Here is an 18,650-nt window from a genome sequence, read left to right as displayed (position 1 = left end):
TTGGATGCCACGAGAAAGAGTAGAGTTGAGCAACTATTTACCAAAGTTACAGTTGATTTCTTTCATCACTGATCTGTGCATTAATGAGCTGTTTTCAGCTGGTCCATCTGGAGTTCTTTATGCTGCCTCTGTGATGTTGTTCTTATAAATCTGCATTTTGCAAATAGCTCTCTGTTTCTGTAATCAATTGTAGACACAGTCACAATGAGACACAAAAGTGAAATCATCCAGTAAATAATGACATACACTGGGCAAAACTAAACTTTTTGATCATTTTCACAACTTGCACTATATGTACATTTTGGATGATTGTCCTTGAAGCAAAGATGCAGGGGGATTTTTTCCAGACTATCATTAAGTGCAACATTCCTTTGTGTCAGAAAGTCTCCTCTAATTACTTCTCGCCTGGAGCTCTGCAATACAAAGCCTCTTCACCTCGAGCACAACAGGCAAAAGGCTCCATGAATTCTCTGCCAGTCTGCACAGGACCAACCCCATCTTTAAACCACACCAGGAGGAGATCGTTGAAAGGTCACCTCAGCTCGTCAATGGTCAAATGGTCATTTTTCAGGGTATGGAGCTCGAAGTGCTGCCTGCAGCTTCTAGTAATTTATATACTGAAGAATAGATTGCATTCCACCCACCTACTGGTGTCAAACTCATTTTAATTAAAATGTTGTGTCAGAAGACATTAAATGCAATGAAAAATTGTTTCCAATCTGTGTGCGATGTTTCTGCGATATTATAGGGCCTCGGTTTATCGCTGATCAGAGTTTTCATTAATCTTTTTTAAATTTCTATTGAGGTCAGCCTTGACTAAAAACAGAGCCAGATCTGATTGTCTGTTTTTAAACAATCTACTAATCATTGCTTGGGATTCAAGAATTAGGGTAAAAATCTTGGACCTTTTAACCCTTTTACCTCAGGCAGTCATGTTATGGTCATTCCAAAGTCCTGGGCGGAAAATCAAAGGTGACCAGGTCTTTGGCATTACGGCCTTTTGAACTTTAAAACCCCTTGACTCTAAAATTTATGCTGGCATAAAGGCCACGGTTTATATTACAAAAGTCTTTGTTTTATTGTTTCATGTTAAATCCAAGTACCACAGAGGAGGCTATAGATCTCCTCAAGTTTAAAAGAAAATGATCCGCTGGCTGCTTATTAAGCTCCATAACTGAAAGGGCAACAAATGGGTTGCCAGATAACTCAAAATCAGTTTAAATCTGTTATCCCTTTGCAACCTTGTGCATCTGCTGCCAGCTGTGCTTGTAGTTATGAAGATACCACTGTCAGCAAACACCCAATGTTGTTTCACTCTTGTAAACCTATCTCAACAGCTTTCCCTGCCTTGAGGCAAAAGCAGGAGTCTTGGCATTGCTCCATTAGATCTGCCTCCTTATAAAGGAGGAGGGAGCATCTTGGGGTCTTTCACTCTCCTCTCCCTGAATGACTGCTGTCGCTGCTGCACCATCAGTGAGTTAACTGGAGTCTACTCTCTGTCCATGCTGGCCCTCTGCTGTTCCTACTGCCTTCAAGTCTGCAGTTTGGCCCAGATTGAAAATTGGACACTGAAATACTAGAAACTGAAGCCTTTCCAGGAGGTTGGATCGTGAGTCGCTATACGAAGGCAATTTCAAAATTATATTAAGGATATACTTACTCCCTTTCCAAAGAACCACTTTTTATTTCAAGTGTCAGGGGGGCCTGTTCCTCTCTGATTTGAAGTTGACACCTCTTCCGTGGACTGTGACATTGATTTATTTTTAATTATTCTGGCTGCTTTTCTCTAGAGTTGAGGATGTTCCCTTCCTTTACATCAGTGCTGCTGGTCACGACACTGTCCAGCATTTGGGCCCAAGATGTGTATGAGGAGAGGAAAACTTACAAGAAATCCAAGGCCAAACCTCTGGCTGCAGGTATTCATGATGGAAGAGGTGAGAAAATGCATGAAAAAGCACAGCAATTGGAATGTTTACTGATCTTATTATAATTTTTTCACCAATACTTTCCTGTTTGTGTTCTCTTAATTAACCTATGCAAGCACCATAAAATCCATTTGTCATACTGACTCTACTATTCTGCTGTTGTTTTACTCCTGTGCACTTTTAGATTTGTTGGTCAGTCATTTTTATAAAAGTAATTCTAAACTTGTTCATGTTCTCTATGCTTATAGCCATCCTTGACGAGGACTGTAGCTTGGAGATCTCCTTCTTGTTGGACAGTTCTGAGAGTGCCAAAGACAATCACCAGCAGGAGAAGCAGTTTGTGATGGATATGGTGGACAGACTCCAAGGTGTACGGCTGCAGACAGGCCGCAGCTTAAGCTCGAGGGTGGCCCTGCTGCAGTACAGCAGTCATGTTATCAAGGAGCAAACCTTCAGAGACTGGAAAGGGACAGAGAACTTCAAGAACCAAATAGCCCCCATAGTGTACATTGGGCACGGCACCTACACTACCTATGCCATCACCAACATGACCAAGATCTACCAGGAGGAATCCAGACCTGTCAGCACCAAAGTAGTTGTGCTGCTCACAGATGGCGTTTCCCACCCGAGGAACCCAGACATTTTCTCTGCCGTCACAGATGCCAAGAACCAGGGCATCAAATTCTTCACACTAGGCATCACCCGGGCTGCTAACGAGCCAGCCAACGTAGCAGAGCTTCGTCTGCTTGCCAGCCCGCCAGCCTCTCGCTTCGTCCACAATCTACAGGACGAAGGCATAGTGGAAAAAATCTTCACTGAAGTTGTGAGTATCATGCCTTGTCTTTCAGCAGAAAAGTGATGTATTTGCTTTGAATAATAATCTCCTTAGAATGTACACATGGACAGACATGTTCAGGTATTTGTATGGAGATGGAATGATGACAATACTCAAGAGAGACAAATGAAAGAATGTTCCTGACAGATCTGGATTCAACCTTTTCTCTGCAGCTTTTTGAAAACGGTTTGACATGTACATGTTGTCAGAGAAAAACCTCAAACTTTTGTTTCATCGAATAGTAATATGGCTTGCGTGAACTTGTCCCCTGTATTTGAGAACTTCATTACAGCCAAACTCCTCATCACTGGATAATAATACATACATTGCTGTGAGGAGGAAACAAGATAAGAGTGTTTGATTCTCTCTTTTTTTGTTTGTTTTCTTTGCAGACTGCTTTAGCTGATGAAGGAGTAAGTACTGTTGAAATTAGTAGGTCATATATTGGCATTTGACATTTAATACAGTGCATTTAGGTTTGACAAACATGTTTCTTCTCTCTGAAGTGTCCCCTGGCTCAGAGATGTGCTTGTGAGAAGGGAGAAAGGGGACCCAGTGGGCCTGCGGTGAGTATTAAGTCTTCAACTTTTTTTGAATACCTTAAAAATACCTGAAAAATAAGTTTCCTTTGATGTGTCACAGTTATCTGTCAGAAGGAAGGATTAAGGATTTCCGCAAATAAATTTAGAATCATCCCATTGGAAGCATTTCAGGAAGGGTAATTGTGGAGATTTTTCAGACAGGATAATTGCATAGTTTTCTCAGTATAGCTTACAGGCATTTAAAAGCGCATCTATGGCAGCAAAAAATTGAGAAAAAAGAGACTGTAGTTCGCTGTCCTCTAAGAGGTATAATTGCTGTTACTCTGCATGCACTGTCTCAGCCGGGTCCTTTTTCACGCAATGTAAGATGTCAACCGTGGAAAACGAAGGTCCCACATTCAGAGCTTTACTACCTTTTGAACTAGGCCTTTGGCCATCATGAATCTCCCATGTGACCCCAACTGTTGGGACGTCAGTATGGACATTTCTGTATGGGGCCTCAGACACCCGCTCACACGTTTTCACACGTCAGTCAAACTCACATACAGTGCCCTCCCCTCCTCAGATTACAAGCAGCTCAGTTACGGTCAAGCTCCCTTGCAGGCAATCATGTTGCTGGCAGACAGCTGTGTGACCAGGTGCCTTCACCTCTGAGAGATTCTTCAAATTCTTGCACTTGGACTAAGGGGCTCGTATAATTGCTCTCATTAGTTTAATGGCCACAAACTAGCGATTTCTGGTGGATAGCAACTGATGCATGCTGCCCAGGTGCAGCTCAAACAGTTGCAGACTGCTGGCCATGAGGACAAGATACCTCATGTCCCACAGCCACAGCTGTCAGACAGCACTGTCAGACATCAGGCTACTGACATCTTTGCCTACTGTCAGTATCAAACAATGCCTGTCGAGAGAAAGAAAAACTTCCACTCAGTCTTGTACAAACTTCAATATACGGGCTGTGGGTCATGGTGTTATTTGTTCAAGTCATTTTAGTGATCATCAACAAGAGAAGTCAAAGTCAAAGTCAGATTTATTTGTATAGCACATTTCATGTACAAAACAATTCAAAGAGAAGAAAGTGTCAAACAGAGAAATGAATCAGATCCTGACCCTGATATTGTTTAATTCTCCAGGGGAAAAAAGGTCGTACTGGTGACGATGGAGCTCCGGGGCAGAAAGGGCTAAAGGTTTGTGTCTTTGATGGACATCTGAGCTAGCTTGTGGTTCACTCAGTAGTCATTCAATACTTCCCAAGTGTCACTCCTAAATTCTTTGCATTTTTGTAAATAATGATGAGAGAAATTATTACAAGTTTGTTTATTTGTTGTAAGCTACTTATGATGACTATGGTAGTAAACTATAACACATTAGAAAATGTATTTGTATTTTATGATCGTTATAGTTATGTTTTGTGATAGGCAATGAATGGATGAATTTAAATGTTTAAGTTTGTAAGTCAAAAGTGATTATGTGATTAGTCGTTCTAATTATGTTCATTTCTATGGGGTTTTTGGTCTCTGATGTACGCAGATATTACACATATGCGCAGTTTTACTCTGCTAACTTCTCTTCTTCCTGTTTACTCGCATAAATCACTTCACAATCTCTTCACACATTGAACACTTTGAAGTGTGATGAAAAAATAAATCCCACTTTCTTTTCTTTGTAATGCTATTGGGGGTTGTTTGAATAGTTATTCACATATTATAAAAAAAAAACACATTAACCTGAAAAACAGAAACCCTTTTTGTAGTCCTTGGAGATTACTTTAGAGACGGACAGACTACTGTCCCGGTCTGGTTTTGACATTTGACACCTAAAATTATTTTGCAACCTAAACACAGCATTTTGTTGCCGTGTTCTTTAATGGATGAGGCCACTATGATGTTTACGTCAATAGATTGTGAAGCCTCGAGATTTGGCTGTTTGTTGAAACTGGGTGTCACAAGAGAGTAGAGGCTCTCACCAACAACCTGAGGACACCAACAGTCTTGCTGGAGCCCCAACTTTAAAGCCCATCCTGCATGATTTCCATTGGAGCTGTAATTTAATGCAATGAACATTATGCCATATTAGAGAAGGAGTGAAATGAGTGATGGAGAATTTATACTAAAGAAAGATGTTTACTGATAAATCAAGTGAAGTATTGTCATCTTGCAGAGTTGTGAGTCGCCCCCTGCTGGTCATTAGAAAGCATGCTCGTTTACAGCTCTTCCAAAATGTCCATGTCCTTGTTTTATAGGCTGCCTATTTTTTAGTACTAAAGCACTACTCTCTACGTAAATGTTTCACTAATGAAACACAAGTGTTGAGTCATCAATGCTGTCTTTTTGCTTAACATTTCTGGCCTTTCTTATCAGTCTTTCTTGCAACGTCTTTCTTGTTTTCTAAACCTGTTTACACTGTCCAGATTGTATTCACGTTGATAAACTCGTGTTATCTGATGTAATAAATCTGTGTAATCCTGCCATATTAGGGTGAAGCAGGATTAAGTGGGGTACCTGGGCGTGAGGGCGCTGAGGTAAATACCCTGACTCAGGACCAAAATGAAGAAAATATTCATTGCTATTGTAGTTTGCTCACACCAAACATCTCAATTTTCTTTTCAGGGAAAACCAGGTTACAAAGGAGAGAAGGTATTTAGAGTTCTCAAAAATTAGGACGTTTTGTTACGTGGGACAACTCAAACTTGTGCAACACTTGTGATTTCTGCACAGGGTGAAAGGGGTGAGTGCGGCACTCCAGGAATCAAAGGAGACAGGGTACGACGGCACTGTTGATGCTACGCATGCTGGATGTTACATTAACAGTTTGTTAATTCTGTATCGATGTTCACATTATATTTGACTTTATGGCCTCTCTCATCCTTGTGTGATTATGTTTCAGGGTCCAGAAGGTTCAGCTGGAGGAAGAGGACCAAGAGGTCTGCAGGTTTGTCAGAGTTCCTGTGTTTGTAGCGCTTGTCCCTGATAGTTTGCTCCTAAACTTGTTTAGAGGAGCAGACAGGAAAACAGTATAATTAATGGATATACAAAAAACTTGAAGTACCATGCATCAAAAATCAAATGACTTTGTGTATTTGTGCATTTTTTGGAAATATTCTGTATCCTTGTTTCCTTTAGCTACGTTCTCTGTGAGTACCAAAAATAAGGAAAATACAAAAATGTGTATATAAATCATGTCAAACTGTTCCTTCAGTCCATACAGACACATATTCTCTCTCAGATGCACACACACAGATCCTTTTGTGGAAGTTTATTAATGGCTGTATTATGTTCTTGCCCAGGGTTTACCAGGACCACTGGGAGACATCGGACCAGAGGGCCCTCAGGGAAAGCAGGTCAACCCTCTTTTGACATCTTTTACTTACCTCATCATGCACATCTGCTGTGACCTTCACATTTTCTTTTATGATAAGTTTGAACAACAGGTTGGAGCTTCAGCACCTCAGTATTAGCCCTGCAGCACAGAGGCCTGTTTGTCTTCTAACAGACCCCTCTGTGACGACCTGGCAATGAGCCAAACCCCCCCCCCCAATCATTACTGTTTTTTGTTCAAAGATACTTCACTTCTGGTTCTCCTGATGTACTGTATCCTGCATGTAAATACAGACTAAAAGTGCCTACAGCATTATCAGCCTCTCTAACAAGGTCTGCAGTTAATAACATACATGGAAAGTCTGTGTTGCAGTTTCTCACACTGTAAGGACCTGAAGACACTATTTAAAGAGTGTTGGTGGTCCCTATGTTGTAGACAGTTTGTTAACATTCTAACAATGGAAAATCCCATAGAATTTGCCCTTAAATGTTTCTAAATACACCATATATACATATATTATAGACTCATAAGTGCTGAGTAAAATCATACATGCAAACATATACATTAAATCTGGATAAATGTAGTTATAAATAATAAAAAGTATAGATAAGTTGATTACTCATAGTCTTTCTTTTTGTTTTCACAACTTTTTTTGGATAGCCACCAAAATTCTAAGCAAAAGTACAGACAGTAATCCAAATTTTTAACAGTTCTGTGTGACACTTCTGGAATAAAAATGTGACTGATCTGATCTTCAGTGCACACAACAGTATCCGCCTTAACTGCATTACTTTCAGCTTTAAAGGAGCAGCTTGCATGTGCACATGTTAGTTAAAGTCTAATGTACACAGGTGCTGAAGAGGTTGTGTTATGTTGTGTTTGTTGGGCTTTTGCTTTGCAACTATTGTAGAATTCTTGTGCATGTAAACAGGTTAACAAAGCCACTAAGTTATCTCCTGATATGTCGACAGTCATCTGTTGGGTCACAGCATGTGAAAGAAAAGTAGTGCGGATCTTACTTTTAATGTTCTCAAAGGTATATATTTGTAGAAGAAAATATTTTACTGAGGGGAAAGTATCAAGTAAAAAGTAGACTTTTTTTCAACCAGATGTGTCGCCTCCTGCTGGCCATGAGAAGAAAACTAAATAAAAGCTTGAGGCACCCCTGAATTGGCTTAATTTTACAGAGACTACAGTTATGTTTTATTCTAAGTCTATGCATTATGCATTTAACTATGTTGCCCTGTTTAGGAACTAAAAACAGCATTTCTGACAGAAGGTGACAAGAGATGTTGGAGCACTGTCCAATATGAAACAATATGGTTTGTTTATCATGAAAGCATTTTATCACTAACATGCTATTAACACCAAAATAACATTATGAACCTGTAAATATGCATAATGAAGTTTTTTTTTGCACGTTATGTTTGTGATTACAGGGAGACCGGGGCCCATCTGGCCCTCCAGGAATTCAGGGGGAGACTGGTATTGGACGTCCTGGACCAAAAGTGTGTTTTGCATTGCTCACTAAACACTTTATTGTTCTTTGTAAGCATCTGTGGTTCATAGATGTCATTATAATGTTCTGTAGGGTGACATGGGATTTCAAGGCCGGCCAGGTCCTCCTGGTCCCCATGGAGTGGGTGAATCTGGCCCTCCTGTAAGTTATAAAGCATCAGCGTCTTTACTTTTTAAAAATTCTTATTCCTTGCAAAAAACATTTATTTGTTCTCATCTGGCAATATATCCTGTGACTTTATTTACAGGGACCTCAAGGACAACAAGGGGTTCAAGGTGAAAAAGGACTCCAAGGAGAAGGGCTTCCTGGACCAAAGGTTATTTCAAGTATATCATTAGAAATCTACACATAAGCACTCCCACCTCATGTGTGAGTCAACTAGAAGTCCATGAATTCCTGTGGGAAACTGTAATCTCCCAGCAGGTGTGCAAAACTCCTTTGTTGTTGTGTTTGTTTTTTCTCCCCACCAGAATTTCCCACGAGAACATTGAAAAGGTTTTGGTATGGCTTTTACTGTGGAAGATGTGCTAACATCTGTTCAGAACTGAACCGTTTGAGCAAATCATTCAAGTCATCCTGCTTAAATATCTAAATGAATTTTGAAGCTGCTAATATTCACTGATAAATGCTAAATTAATTTAAAATGTAATTCAATCCAAATTAAATTAAGCTTAAATTCTTCATGAATAACTTGACAGTGCCACTTCTAATAGATATCAAGCGGGGACATTTTAGTTTGACTGGACCTTAACTGTAACTCCATCAAAATCAGCCTCTGTTCCAGCTCACTGACTCACAACTCATGTGTTCTCCTAAGTGTCAATAAACACTGTTGTAATGCCTATAAAACCCAAGCTTCAGCATGGGGCACCAAGTTTGCCTGGATTCAGCCACAGACATGCAAGACTGGCAGCAGTACCATTTCCATTAATATTGATAGCAGCTGGTTTTATTGAATGGCAACAAAGAAAACAACTTAAGTAAAGTCAAGATGAATTCACCGTACTCTTTCTTTTACTGTTGTATGGCAAGATAGAACATGTGGGTGAATTTGAGAATTTGGAGGGTCGTACATATGTGTGGTTGTTGTAGCTTTACAGTGTAGAAATGCATCTACACTTTTACTTATTTAGACAAACAAATATTCTGAAGCTGGTTCACAGCTGTTAAACTTGTGCTAGACAACCTGACCCTTTGAATTTGCACAACTTTTCTGCATCTTTTAAGATATGATCCAACTCTTTGTACTCCAATTACCAGTACCTTCATTTCATACTTTTAATTGTACTGGAACAGGTTAAAAACGATCCCATGCACCATTCCTCATGCATGTGATCATCTTCATCATGAGCAACAGGAGCCAACATGTTCTTCTTCCACACTCTCTTTTCTGAGAACAATGCAAATCTGGCTGTCACCCAAACTCAAGTAGCTTTGATCCTCTGTAACTGTTAACCTGGTTTTAATCCACAGGGGGATCGAGGGCTCCCAGGACCGAGGGGGCCGAGGGGACAGCAGGGTGTAGGCATCAAAGGAGAAAAGGTGGGTCGTAGATTCATTTAACAAGGAGAATTCACTGCAACATGTGCACAACAAAGGCACTAATGAAAACCCAGGTGTCTAGTGTCTAGATGCATAATCATGTGGCCGCTTGGTGTGCACAGGAAATGCATATTTTTCTACATAACCAGCTGAACCATGCACAGTTGATACTGATGGTTTTTAACTCACTGTGATATCTTACTTCCAGGGTGAGTTGGGGCCACCAGGTGGTTCTGGGCCAGCTGGACCAACAGGAGTGGGCATACAGGGGGAGAAGGTCAGTGGAATATCTTTAACTCAGTATTTTCAGCTAGATGACATGGAAACAGAAAATTGTAATAGTGGCACGTCCTACATTGATAAACTTCTGATCAATATTGTACAGGGAATTGAGGGACCAAGAGGTCCATCGGGAGTGAGAGGACTTCCAGGAGAAGGTTTACCTGGACCTAAGGTTTGTTTAAAGACCCATGAAATTCATGAATGACAAAATGGTTAGCTTTGTGACACTGAAGAGAAAAGAGTTTGATTTCAGGCCATTCTTGAATTGTTTCTTTACCTTGTGCTGTCAGTTGAGAACAAGAGATTTTATAATATTATAAGATCTAATTTAGTGTGAAATACATACCATGGAATTTTGATGAACAAAGTATTGTATCAATGTGAAGCCTGCAAAGTCCTGTTGCTAGAATAAAATGCTTAACACTGTACATTCGCAGGCCAGATACATAATCTCAGTGTTTCTGAGACAAAAGAATGTTTTACTGTATTTTAATTCAAACCATGATCTTTGTTAATGCCTACATTCACAAAATTTCAGAGCTGGAAACCTTGTCTCATTTGTTGTTATGATAAGTGTTTTTATGCTACCTCTATTCTCAGGGAGACCAAGGCTTACCTGGAGAACAGGGAGCTCCGGGAGAGAGGGGCATTGGTGAATCTGGTCCAAAGGTAAGACTACTTGCCTGACAAAAAGGTGCTATTCTAATTATGGTCTACAGCATATTTGTGCGTGAAAAGAGCGCCAATATACAACATTATTCTTTAATGAAAACTAAAATGCCTGTTTGCTGTTAAAGGGAGAACCTGGAGCAGCAGGACTGGGTGGTCTACCTGGTCTTCCAGGAGAAGACGGAGCTCCAGGGCAAAAGGTAAAAAAATAGAGCCGTGGACCCCTTTTTTTCATTGTATACCAGAAAACTGGACATAAGTACAACAAGGCTGAAAGTCAATATTTGGTATGCCCACCTTTATTCTTCAACACAGTCGGAACCCTCTTAGACAAGCTTTCTGTCATTTCCTTAATTAATCTTCAGGAATAGTTTTCCAGGCTCCTTGAAGGTCATTTCACAGCTCTTCTTTGGATGTGGGCTGCTTTTTGTTCTGTTCTTTGTCAAGTTGATCCCACACTTCAGAGTTACCCAGGATACTTCTCTCAGGTCCTGTGTCAAGTCTTTGCTGGATCTTCTTCTTATTTTTTCAGAACATCACTTTCAGATACTGCTCATCTGCTGTAGATAGTTTTTTTTATAGGCCTGACACTGAAGATGTTTTAAAGACACACTGCACACCATGCTGAGATGTGCAAAGGTTTTGGCTAATAGCTCTTTGGTAATCACTTTGTCAGTGCAAAAATATCTTATTACTGACAAACTGTGTCCAACTAAAGAAATGAGACAACAATTTGTGTCTTTGCAACATACTGCTAGTAACAAAGTGCCTAAAGATACCAATAAAATTCAGTTCTTTGCTAAGTTGTCTGTTATGTTTGGACACAACACTGGTCCATCCTTTTATTTTTTATTTATTCAAATATTTTTTATTTGAATGCTAAATGGCTTAACAAGCAAAAAAGAGGAAAATCATTCAAAGAAAAAAAAATGGACATCAGGATAGCATAGAAAATTAGTGAAAAAGCAGCCTGTAAATCTCCTTCAGAAAGCTTGGAGAAGTACTGCTCTAAACCACAAAGATTATTCTAAAAAAGAAAAATTCTCTGTAGAATCTCTGTAGAATCTCTGTAGAACACGTCAACTTTGTAACTCTTTTCTCAGCAACTCTTGACCCTCAACTTTTCTTTGTCCACCAGCTTAAAGAAGGAGAAGAATTATCATTTTTTACCAAGCTATTGTTTTTCTTCTCTTAGGGGGAGCCTGGCTTATCCGGTTTAAGAGGCCCAGAGGGAGCACAAGGGATTGGCATTCAAGGAGAGAAGGTACATTGGAGACTATATATTGTTATACAGAGCACAACACATTTTACAGCTTATAACTGTCTGATAATATTCTGACTTTCAGGGCGACCAGGGTCTCAGGGGCATCCGTGGGCTACATGGACCTCCTGGGATCTCAGGACCTTCTGGACCAAAAGTAGGAATGAATAAATCTAGAAAACAGGATGATAATATCTGATTGTGGTGTGATAGCTTGAAATAGTATAAGTGTATTTTCCTTGTTCCTGTACCATTTACTCTGTTTATGAATTTGCTGCTGTTGAAGATTTATGCCACACCGACCCAGTCTTTGAACAGAGCCAACATTGAGTCTGCCATGCTTTCTTCGCAGCACAGGAATTGCTAATATGAAGACTTTAACGGAATCTTATGTCTCTTGCCAACTAACAGGGTGAACGGGGGATTCCAGGCACACAGGGCATGCCAGGGCAGCCAGGACGGTCCATATCAGGTCCAAAGGTAAAATAAACTCAAACTTCATCATTAAACTGTCTCTTAGCATCAATCTTGGCAGGTAGCCAGAAGGACTGTCAAATAAAGTATGAAGCAATGCAATGCATCAAAGCACTGTTACTATGAGTCATCAGTATGTTTTCTCATGTTCAGGGGGATGCTGGCCCCGCCGGTCCTCTAGGTCCTATTGGGGAAACAGGTCTTGGATTACCTGGTCAGAAGGTAAATACGCACACATATTACTGAACGTGTTTTTGGTCATCTATTCAAATATTTGTCTACGCAGCACTGTGTTGTTGTTCCTCATCAGTGAACCTTGTTTTCCCAGGGTGATCGCGGCCATCCGGGTTTACCTGGTCCTGTTGGTCCAAAAGGTGAAGGCATCCAGGGCCCTATGGTTTGTATCATCAAATAAACACATTTTTCACATCTTATATATCTGTAACCACGAAGTCTTAGCTAAAGATAGCTCTTATGGAAATGATTCCCGCTCTGTTTCCAGGGTCCTCCAGGCATGCTGGGCTTACCAGGTGAGCCTGGTTCAGAGGGAGTGGGAATTCCTGGTCCTAAGGTTTGTGTCTACAGATGTTTGTGCTTTGAACGTTCTTTTTTTTTAAATTTGGATGTATTTGTATGGAAATACTCATTTGATAATGTTATGTATGTTTCAGGGGGACATTGGCTACAGAGGACTGCCAGGCTTGCCCGGCCCACCTGGAGAGGGATTGCAAGGCCCACCAGTAAGAGAAACCACCTACCATACACTTTCATCCAGTTTTATAACCATTCATATCTGGATCATGGCTGATAATCAAATGAGACATTTGACAACATGAATTCCTAAATGTTGTACTATGCATACTAATGTATAAGATCATTTACTTTGTTCTAGTTTGTAGATTATTGACTCGTGAATATTTGTTTTAACTGTTTGTTTTAAGGGTAATGTTGGAAGGCCAGGATCTCCTGGTCCAGCTGGACCTCCAGGAGAAGGTATCCAAGGTCCAAAGGTAAATCACTGTTTTGCTTTAGTGCAACAGAACTGAATCAGACATTGTGCTGTTGATAGGTGCTGACATGTTACACAATTAATCTGCCTCACACTGTGGCCTCGGGACAAAATATGACAAAAGTTATGTTCTCTCATAAGTATGGAAGTCATCTGTTTGATTCGGTAAATCTAAAATCTAATTTCAGGGTGGGCCAGGATCTCAAGGCATGACTGGGCCCAGAGGGCCTCCAGGAGATGGGTTTCCTGGACCTAAGGTGATGGATTTACTTTTGTCTTCAAACATTTTAACAGTACCTGAATAACTGAACTCTGACTGAGAAATGACTTTTCCATTGTGACAGGGTGATCGTGGATTACAGGGTGAGAGGGGAATGAAGGGTACAAAAGGAGACATGGGAGACCATGGAGTTCCTGGTGAAGGGGTAAAATGAATAGTGTTTAAAGAAGTGTGTGCACATAACATGATAATGACAAAATTCTGGGTAAAGAATATCATCACACCATCTGTAACATCCTAAACAAAGATACAGCTGTTTTTAATGAAGCTATAAGACCAACACAGTTATTTTTCTTTTCATGTTTCTTGAATTTCAGGGGAGGCCAGGGACAAAGGGAGAGCCAGGGCTCACAGTAGGTTCACTAACTCAACAAAGGTTTGACCATTCAAAAATTAAAAGAGACTTTTAACCAATAGAATTTTCTTACATTTTTTCAGAGAGATGACATCATCAAGCTGATCAAGGAAATATGTGGTAAGACTACAAGCTGAGATGAGATTTAAAGCTAAAATGTTAAACTCCTCTGTAACACAAGAAAAAAAAGCTGGACTATGTCTGAGCTGCAAACTGAGTGTGGGCAGAGATTGCAGCTGTCTACAAAAAAAGCACATCTGTCACAAACAGATGTGAGCACTAACCGATGCAAGTGAGGAGCAATCAAATAAATAAAGGACACAGATGTCGAGCAAACACTCAAAATCCACAAAGTAAAAGCTCCTTTTTAATCATTTAGGAATTAAGGCCAACTATACTGCTAATTGTGGAGACCCAAAAGATAAAATCCAGACTAATTAGAAAGCAGCAAAGAACAAAACCAAAATCAGACTATGATATGGGAAGGGGAAGACAGAAATTACATTAAGATAGTGTTTGTCTACAGCCTCTGAATCAGTGAATCATCGCTGCTCTGAGCACAGAAACCACATTTCTGAACAACAGTGAGGATGACGCTCTGAGCGCTACAGATACATCGAATTCACCCTTTCATACAATTTAGTTCATTCTATGTGTTAGCTCTAGTCTGCCAGCATAACACACATGGAACAACATGACATAAACTGTGATCAAAATAGTGAAGTACTTCATTTCTCACTCTGAATGCAATATACCTTTTTTGGAGGTATACAAGCAATCTGTGTATATGTGCTTTAGTCTGTTTTCTGAAAACTTTGTCATGGAAAAAAGTCCACAAAACAAGAATAGAAGAACAACCAAAGAGACAGGATTCTGCAGATGGGTGGCACAGCGATGAGCTGACAAATGAAAACTAAAAACAGGGAGAAAATATTCTGAATGAACGATGGCTGATTCATCAGGTATGTATGACAGGAATAGAACAGAAGTGAGAGGTACTCAGCACAACTCAGAACCGATGTGGAAATAGCAAACATTAAAAGCAAACTCATGAAAATGCCCAAGAAAGAACTGCTTCAAGAGTTAAATAAAAAAGTGCTGAAGGCTAAAAATAAAAATCAAAAACGTGGAATTCAAAAGACAATACTGAAACACATAAACGAGAAGAGTAAAACTGCTGAACAATGAGCTGAAAATGCTAAAACACTTCAGAGATCTGAGTTAGATGATAATTCTCTGTGGATATTTCTTAAATTAGTTAACACCTTGTGACGCGATCCCCTGTTGTACCAATACCTGACATTAGATAAGCCACAGAACAGGACAGCTCTCAAATTTAAGTGTATTTTGTCATTTTCAGGATGCGGCATCAAATGCAAAGAAAGGCCAATGGAACTTGTCTTCGTCATCGACAGCTCAGAGAGTGTCGGCCCTGAGAACTTTGAGATCATCAAAGACTTTGTCACAAGGCTGGTGGACAGGACCACAGTCGGACGCAACGCCACCAGAATTGGACTAGTTCTCTACAGCCTTGAAGTCCGTTTAGAGTTCAACTTGGTGCGCTACATGAGCAAAGAAGATGTCAAGCGGGCAATTAGAAAAATGCCTTATATGGGTGAAGGCACTTACACGGGCACTGCTATAAGAAAAGCAACTCAGGAGGCCTTCTTCAGCGCCCGGTCCGGAGTGAGAAAAGTAGCCATCGTGATCACTGATGGGCAGACGGACAAACGAGAGCCTGTCAAGCTTGACATAGCTGTCCGGGAGGCTCATGCTGCAAACATTGAGATGTACGCTCTGGGGATTGTCAATTCTTCTGATCCTACGCAGGCTGAGTTCTTGCAAGAACTCAATCTCATTGCCTCCGACCCAGATAGGGAACACATGTACCTTATTGATGACTTCAATACGCTACCAGGTGAAAATCACATCCATGTTTTGTAAACAGCTCTCTTTCATGTTAGACACTCCTGAAATGAACCCACTTCTGAATTTTCTTTCTCAGCACTGGAGTCCAAACTCGTCAGCCAGTTCTGTGAAGATGAAAATGGCGCCTTAATTTACAATCACATCACAAATGGGGGCTGGAATGGCAACAATGGGCCTAGTTTTAATAGAATCAATGGAGAGAATGCTAATGGTTATAATGTTCATGATAGTCATGGTGATGGTCGTGGAAACAGTGGATATGAGAATAATTATCAAGAAGAGATCCAAAATCAGAGACGTACCAGCAGCCAAGGAGTCGGACGTGGTGACACTTTCACTCTGCCAATCAGTGCTGATCCTCTCCCTCTTCAGGTCATTGCTCAAAACTTCTCTGGCATTATTTTATATACACTACATTGTCTCCACTGACGGTAGCAAATTCATCCCAATCATCAGACACTATCATTTTACTTGACTGCAGGTGGTAGAAGATGATGATGGAGAAGATTTAGACTTAATGGCCTACATGCAGGGTGGTAACACTGCGTCTGCATTCAACAAAACATCACCTGTAAGTGAAGGCTCAGTCTCCGCCGACGCAGTCGTATCATCAGTATCGTCGTCGTCATCTACATCTGTGACGTCTTTGTCAACACTGGACTCAGTTTCATCTTCACAGCCGAATAAGTTCCAGCCTGTGGTGAGTCGAGTCCTGCCTAAAGGTGAGTACTGTACTGAACTTTTCTAAATGGAGGACATTTTGACGTGTCACCGTCAGAGGAACACATATATCTACTGATGGCTGACAAGTCTAACTGCTTTATTGTGTGCTGCTGTTGTGCATGCTGGCTTAGTGCCCCATTGTTGTGAGTTGGTTGCACCCTGATAGGAAGATGACAGAATATAGTCGTAAGAATTGTAACAATTTGGAGAATCCATAACAAAAACTGCACTGTTGAGACTTTCTAGAGTTTCTTGACAAGAGCACTACTGTCGTTTTTCTTTTACATATCTTTGCATCAGTCCAGTTATTCTACACTATTCACTATTGGTTATGGCTACTTTGCCTTAGACGTCTTAGCTGGAGCTTATCCCAGCTTATCACTCACCCCTTCATTTGATTTAAAATCAGCCATTAACCACAGTTTTTGGACTGTGGGAGGAAGCTGAAGTACCCACACAGGCACAGAGAGAACATGCTAACTTCACACAGAAAGGTCCCATCTGAGATTTGAACCAGGAAACCTTTTGCAGAGATTTGACTTACCTTACTAGCTCCAAATCGGTACAAATTCAATTCAGTGTAATCCACCATGAATGTATTTATGTAATGCCAATTCACAAATGTAGCCTTGCAAAAGAAACCAAAGCATTAGACCAAATCCTTAATTTAATTATTCACTGCCATGAACAGGGCAACACAAATTAAGAGGAGCCCAAAGGTCAATGATAACTCTGACTGATTTAATATCAGGGATTAATATAACACATTAAAATTAAGATTTGAATGTATTATTTCAGAGGTTTATAAAGATTTTGCAGCATTTAACATTTTCCTTCAGAATCAATCAGCAGCACACATCAGCAGAGTCGTATTTACTGTGCATTTAGTCTACTATGACTATCATTTTGTAACCTTTAAATAGTGTAATAATTGCTTTATGTCTGTATGTCTTGTGCCATGCACAAATCTTCACAAAAACTGGCACATTATTTCTTCTCCAGAGGTCCCTCCTCTCAATCCCCGCTGTAATCTCACCTTGAGTCAAGGCACCTGCCGAGAGTACGTCATCCGTTGGTACTACGACGCACATGCCAATGCCTGTGCGCAATTTTGGTATGGAGGCTGCGGCGGAAATGACAACCGTTTTGAAACTGAAGATGAATGCAAGAAGACTTGTGTTTCTCGCAAAACAGGTAAGGATTTTCTTCTTCTTTTTAACTAGCAAATGTGCTTTTTCTGAATATATTTCTTTGTTGTCTCTTTCAGCTGGATAAGAGGAGAGGAGGTCAGAAGTTGGCCTTTACCACTCTACGGTCTCCCGTTTTGGAGTATAATGATGTGTTGTCACTTGTGTTCAGCAAATTTCATGCACTTTTCTAACACCTTTGTCCTTGGACACAAAATTTGATCATGTCTTGATCAAATTTAAAGACAGATGACAGCTTCCTGTTTTAACCCAATAAAAGTCTTATAAAGTCTTACTTTTTTTACCTCAAAAAACTTGTACTGATAATAACACCAGGACAAATTCTCCATTGAGAATTTGGCTGTTCTGGTTTTAAAGGGACAACCCAGGACAAATATTTTCAGATAGTCTATAAGTCATAGTATTTTTTGTTGTTGCTTGTTTTTTTTTTTCAAGATGTCCTTTCAGTTTATCACTGGCAGCTGTAATATAGGGTCTTTCTGTTTAGATGTTTCTTTATTCTATCATACTGTGATAAAGATTAAGATTTTTCTCAAATCACTAAAATGTATTCATATCTGGACAATGCGTGTATGAATGAATGTTTTTATAATCTTTTTATAATAATAAAAGTAAAAAGGTAGTAGTGTGGTTTTTTTTTTAATGAGTAGTGTCCCAGCTAACATTAAAGAAATCCTAATCTGTGTGTTCCCATCCCTCTGCTTATAGTAACAGGATGGAGTCAGTATATTCCCTTGTTTTAATGAAATATCAAAAAATCTGGCAGTTGTTGGCTCCTT

At 40.1% G+C, this 18,650-nt stretch overlaps 1 protein-coding gene across 1 annotated transcript; it reads left to right on the top strand.

Annotated features, from left to right (window-relative positions):
* The first annotated feature begins 1,769 nt into the window (after window positions 1-1,769).
* On the top strand, window positions 1,770-18,367 carry col28a2a (collagen, type XXVIII, alpha 2a). The gene is made up of 35 exons (XM_072397689.1): window positions 1,770-1,934; window positions 2,174-2,748; window positions 3,153-3,173; window positions 3,267-3,326; window positions 4,436-4,489; window positions 5,779-5,823; window positions 5,912-5,938; window positions 6,020-6,064; window positions 6,189-6,233; window positions 6,589-6,642; window positions 8,060-8,128; window positions 8,212-8,280; window positions 8,387-8,455; window positions 9,613-9,681; window positions 9,890-9,958; window positions 10,067-10,135; window positions 10,564-10,632; window positions 10,761-10,832; window positions 11,828-11,896; window positions 11,979-12,050; window positions 12,305-12,373; window positions 12,521-12,589; window positions 12,696-12,764; window positions 12,870-12,938; window positions 13,039-13,107; window positions 13,309-13,377; window positions 13,565-13,633; window positions 13,721-13,801; window positions 13,974-14,009; window positions 14,095-14,131; window positions 15,372-15,929; window positions 16,017-16,312; window positions 16,422-16,662; window positions 17,666-17,857; window positions 17,931-18,367. The coding sequence occupies exons 1-35, from the start codon at window positions 1,799-1,801 to the stop codon at window positions 17,936-17,938; spliced, it is 3,690 nt and encodes a 1,229-aa protein (XP_072253790.1). The 5' UTR covers window positions 1,770-1,798; the 3' UTR covers window positions 17,939-18,367.
* Window positions 18,368-18,650: the final 283 nt, after the last annotated feature.

This window comes from Leuresthes tenuis, unplaced genomic scaffold, assembly GCF_036924035.1.
Source record: "Leuresthes tenuis unplaced genomic scaffold, fLeuTen1.0.hap1 SCAF_12, whole genome shotgun sequence".
In the NCBI taxonomy this organism is placed as follows: Eukaryota; Metazoa; Chordata; class Actinopteri; order Atheriniformes; family Atherinopsidae; genus Leuresthes; species Leuresthes tenuis.
This window is presented reverse-complemented; position numbering and strand designations above follow the sequence as displayed.

What these genes read in the sequence shown, in the direction of transcription:
- col28a2a (XM_072397689.1), top strand. Translation starts at nt 1,799, where the DNA reads ATGTTCCCTTCCTTTACATCAGTGCTGCTGGTCACGACACTGTCCAGC. An exon ending in AAGGTTTACCTGGACCTAAG is followed by an intron (nt 10,136 to 10,563) that starts GTTTGTTTAAAG and finishes CTCTATTCTCAG; the next exon opens with GGAGACCAAGGCTTACCTGG. An exon ending in ATGGAGTTCCTGGTGAAGGG is followed by an intron (nt 13,802 to 13,973) that starts GTAAAATGAATA and finishes CTTGAATTTCAG; the next exon opens with GGGAGGCCAGGGACAAAGGG.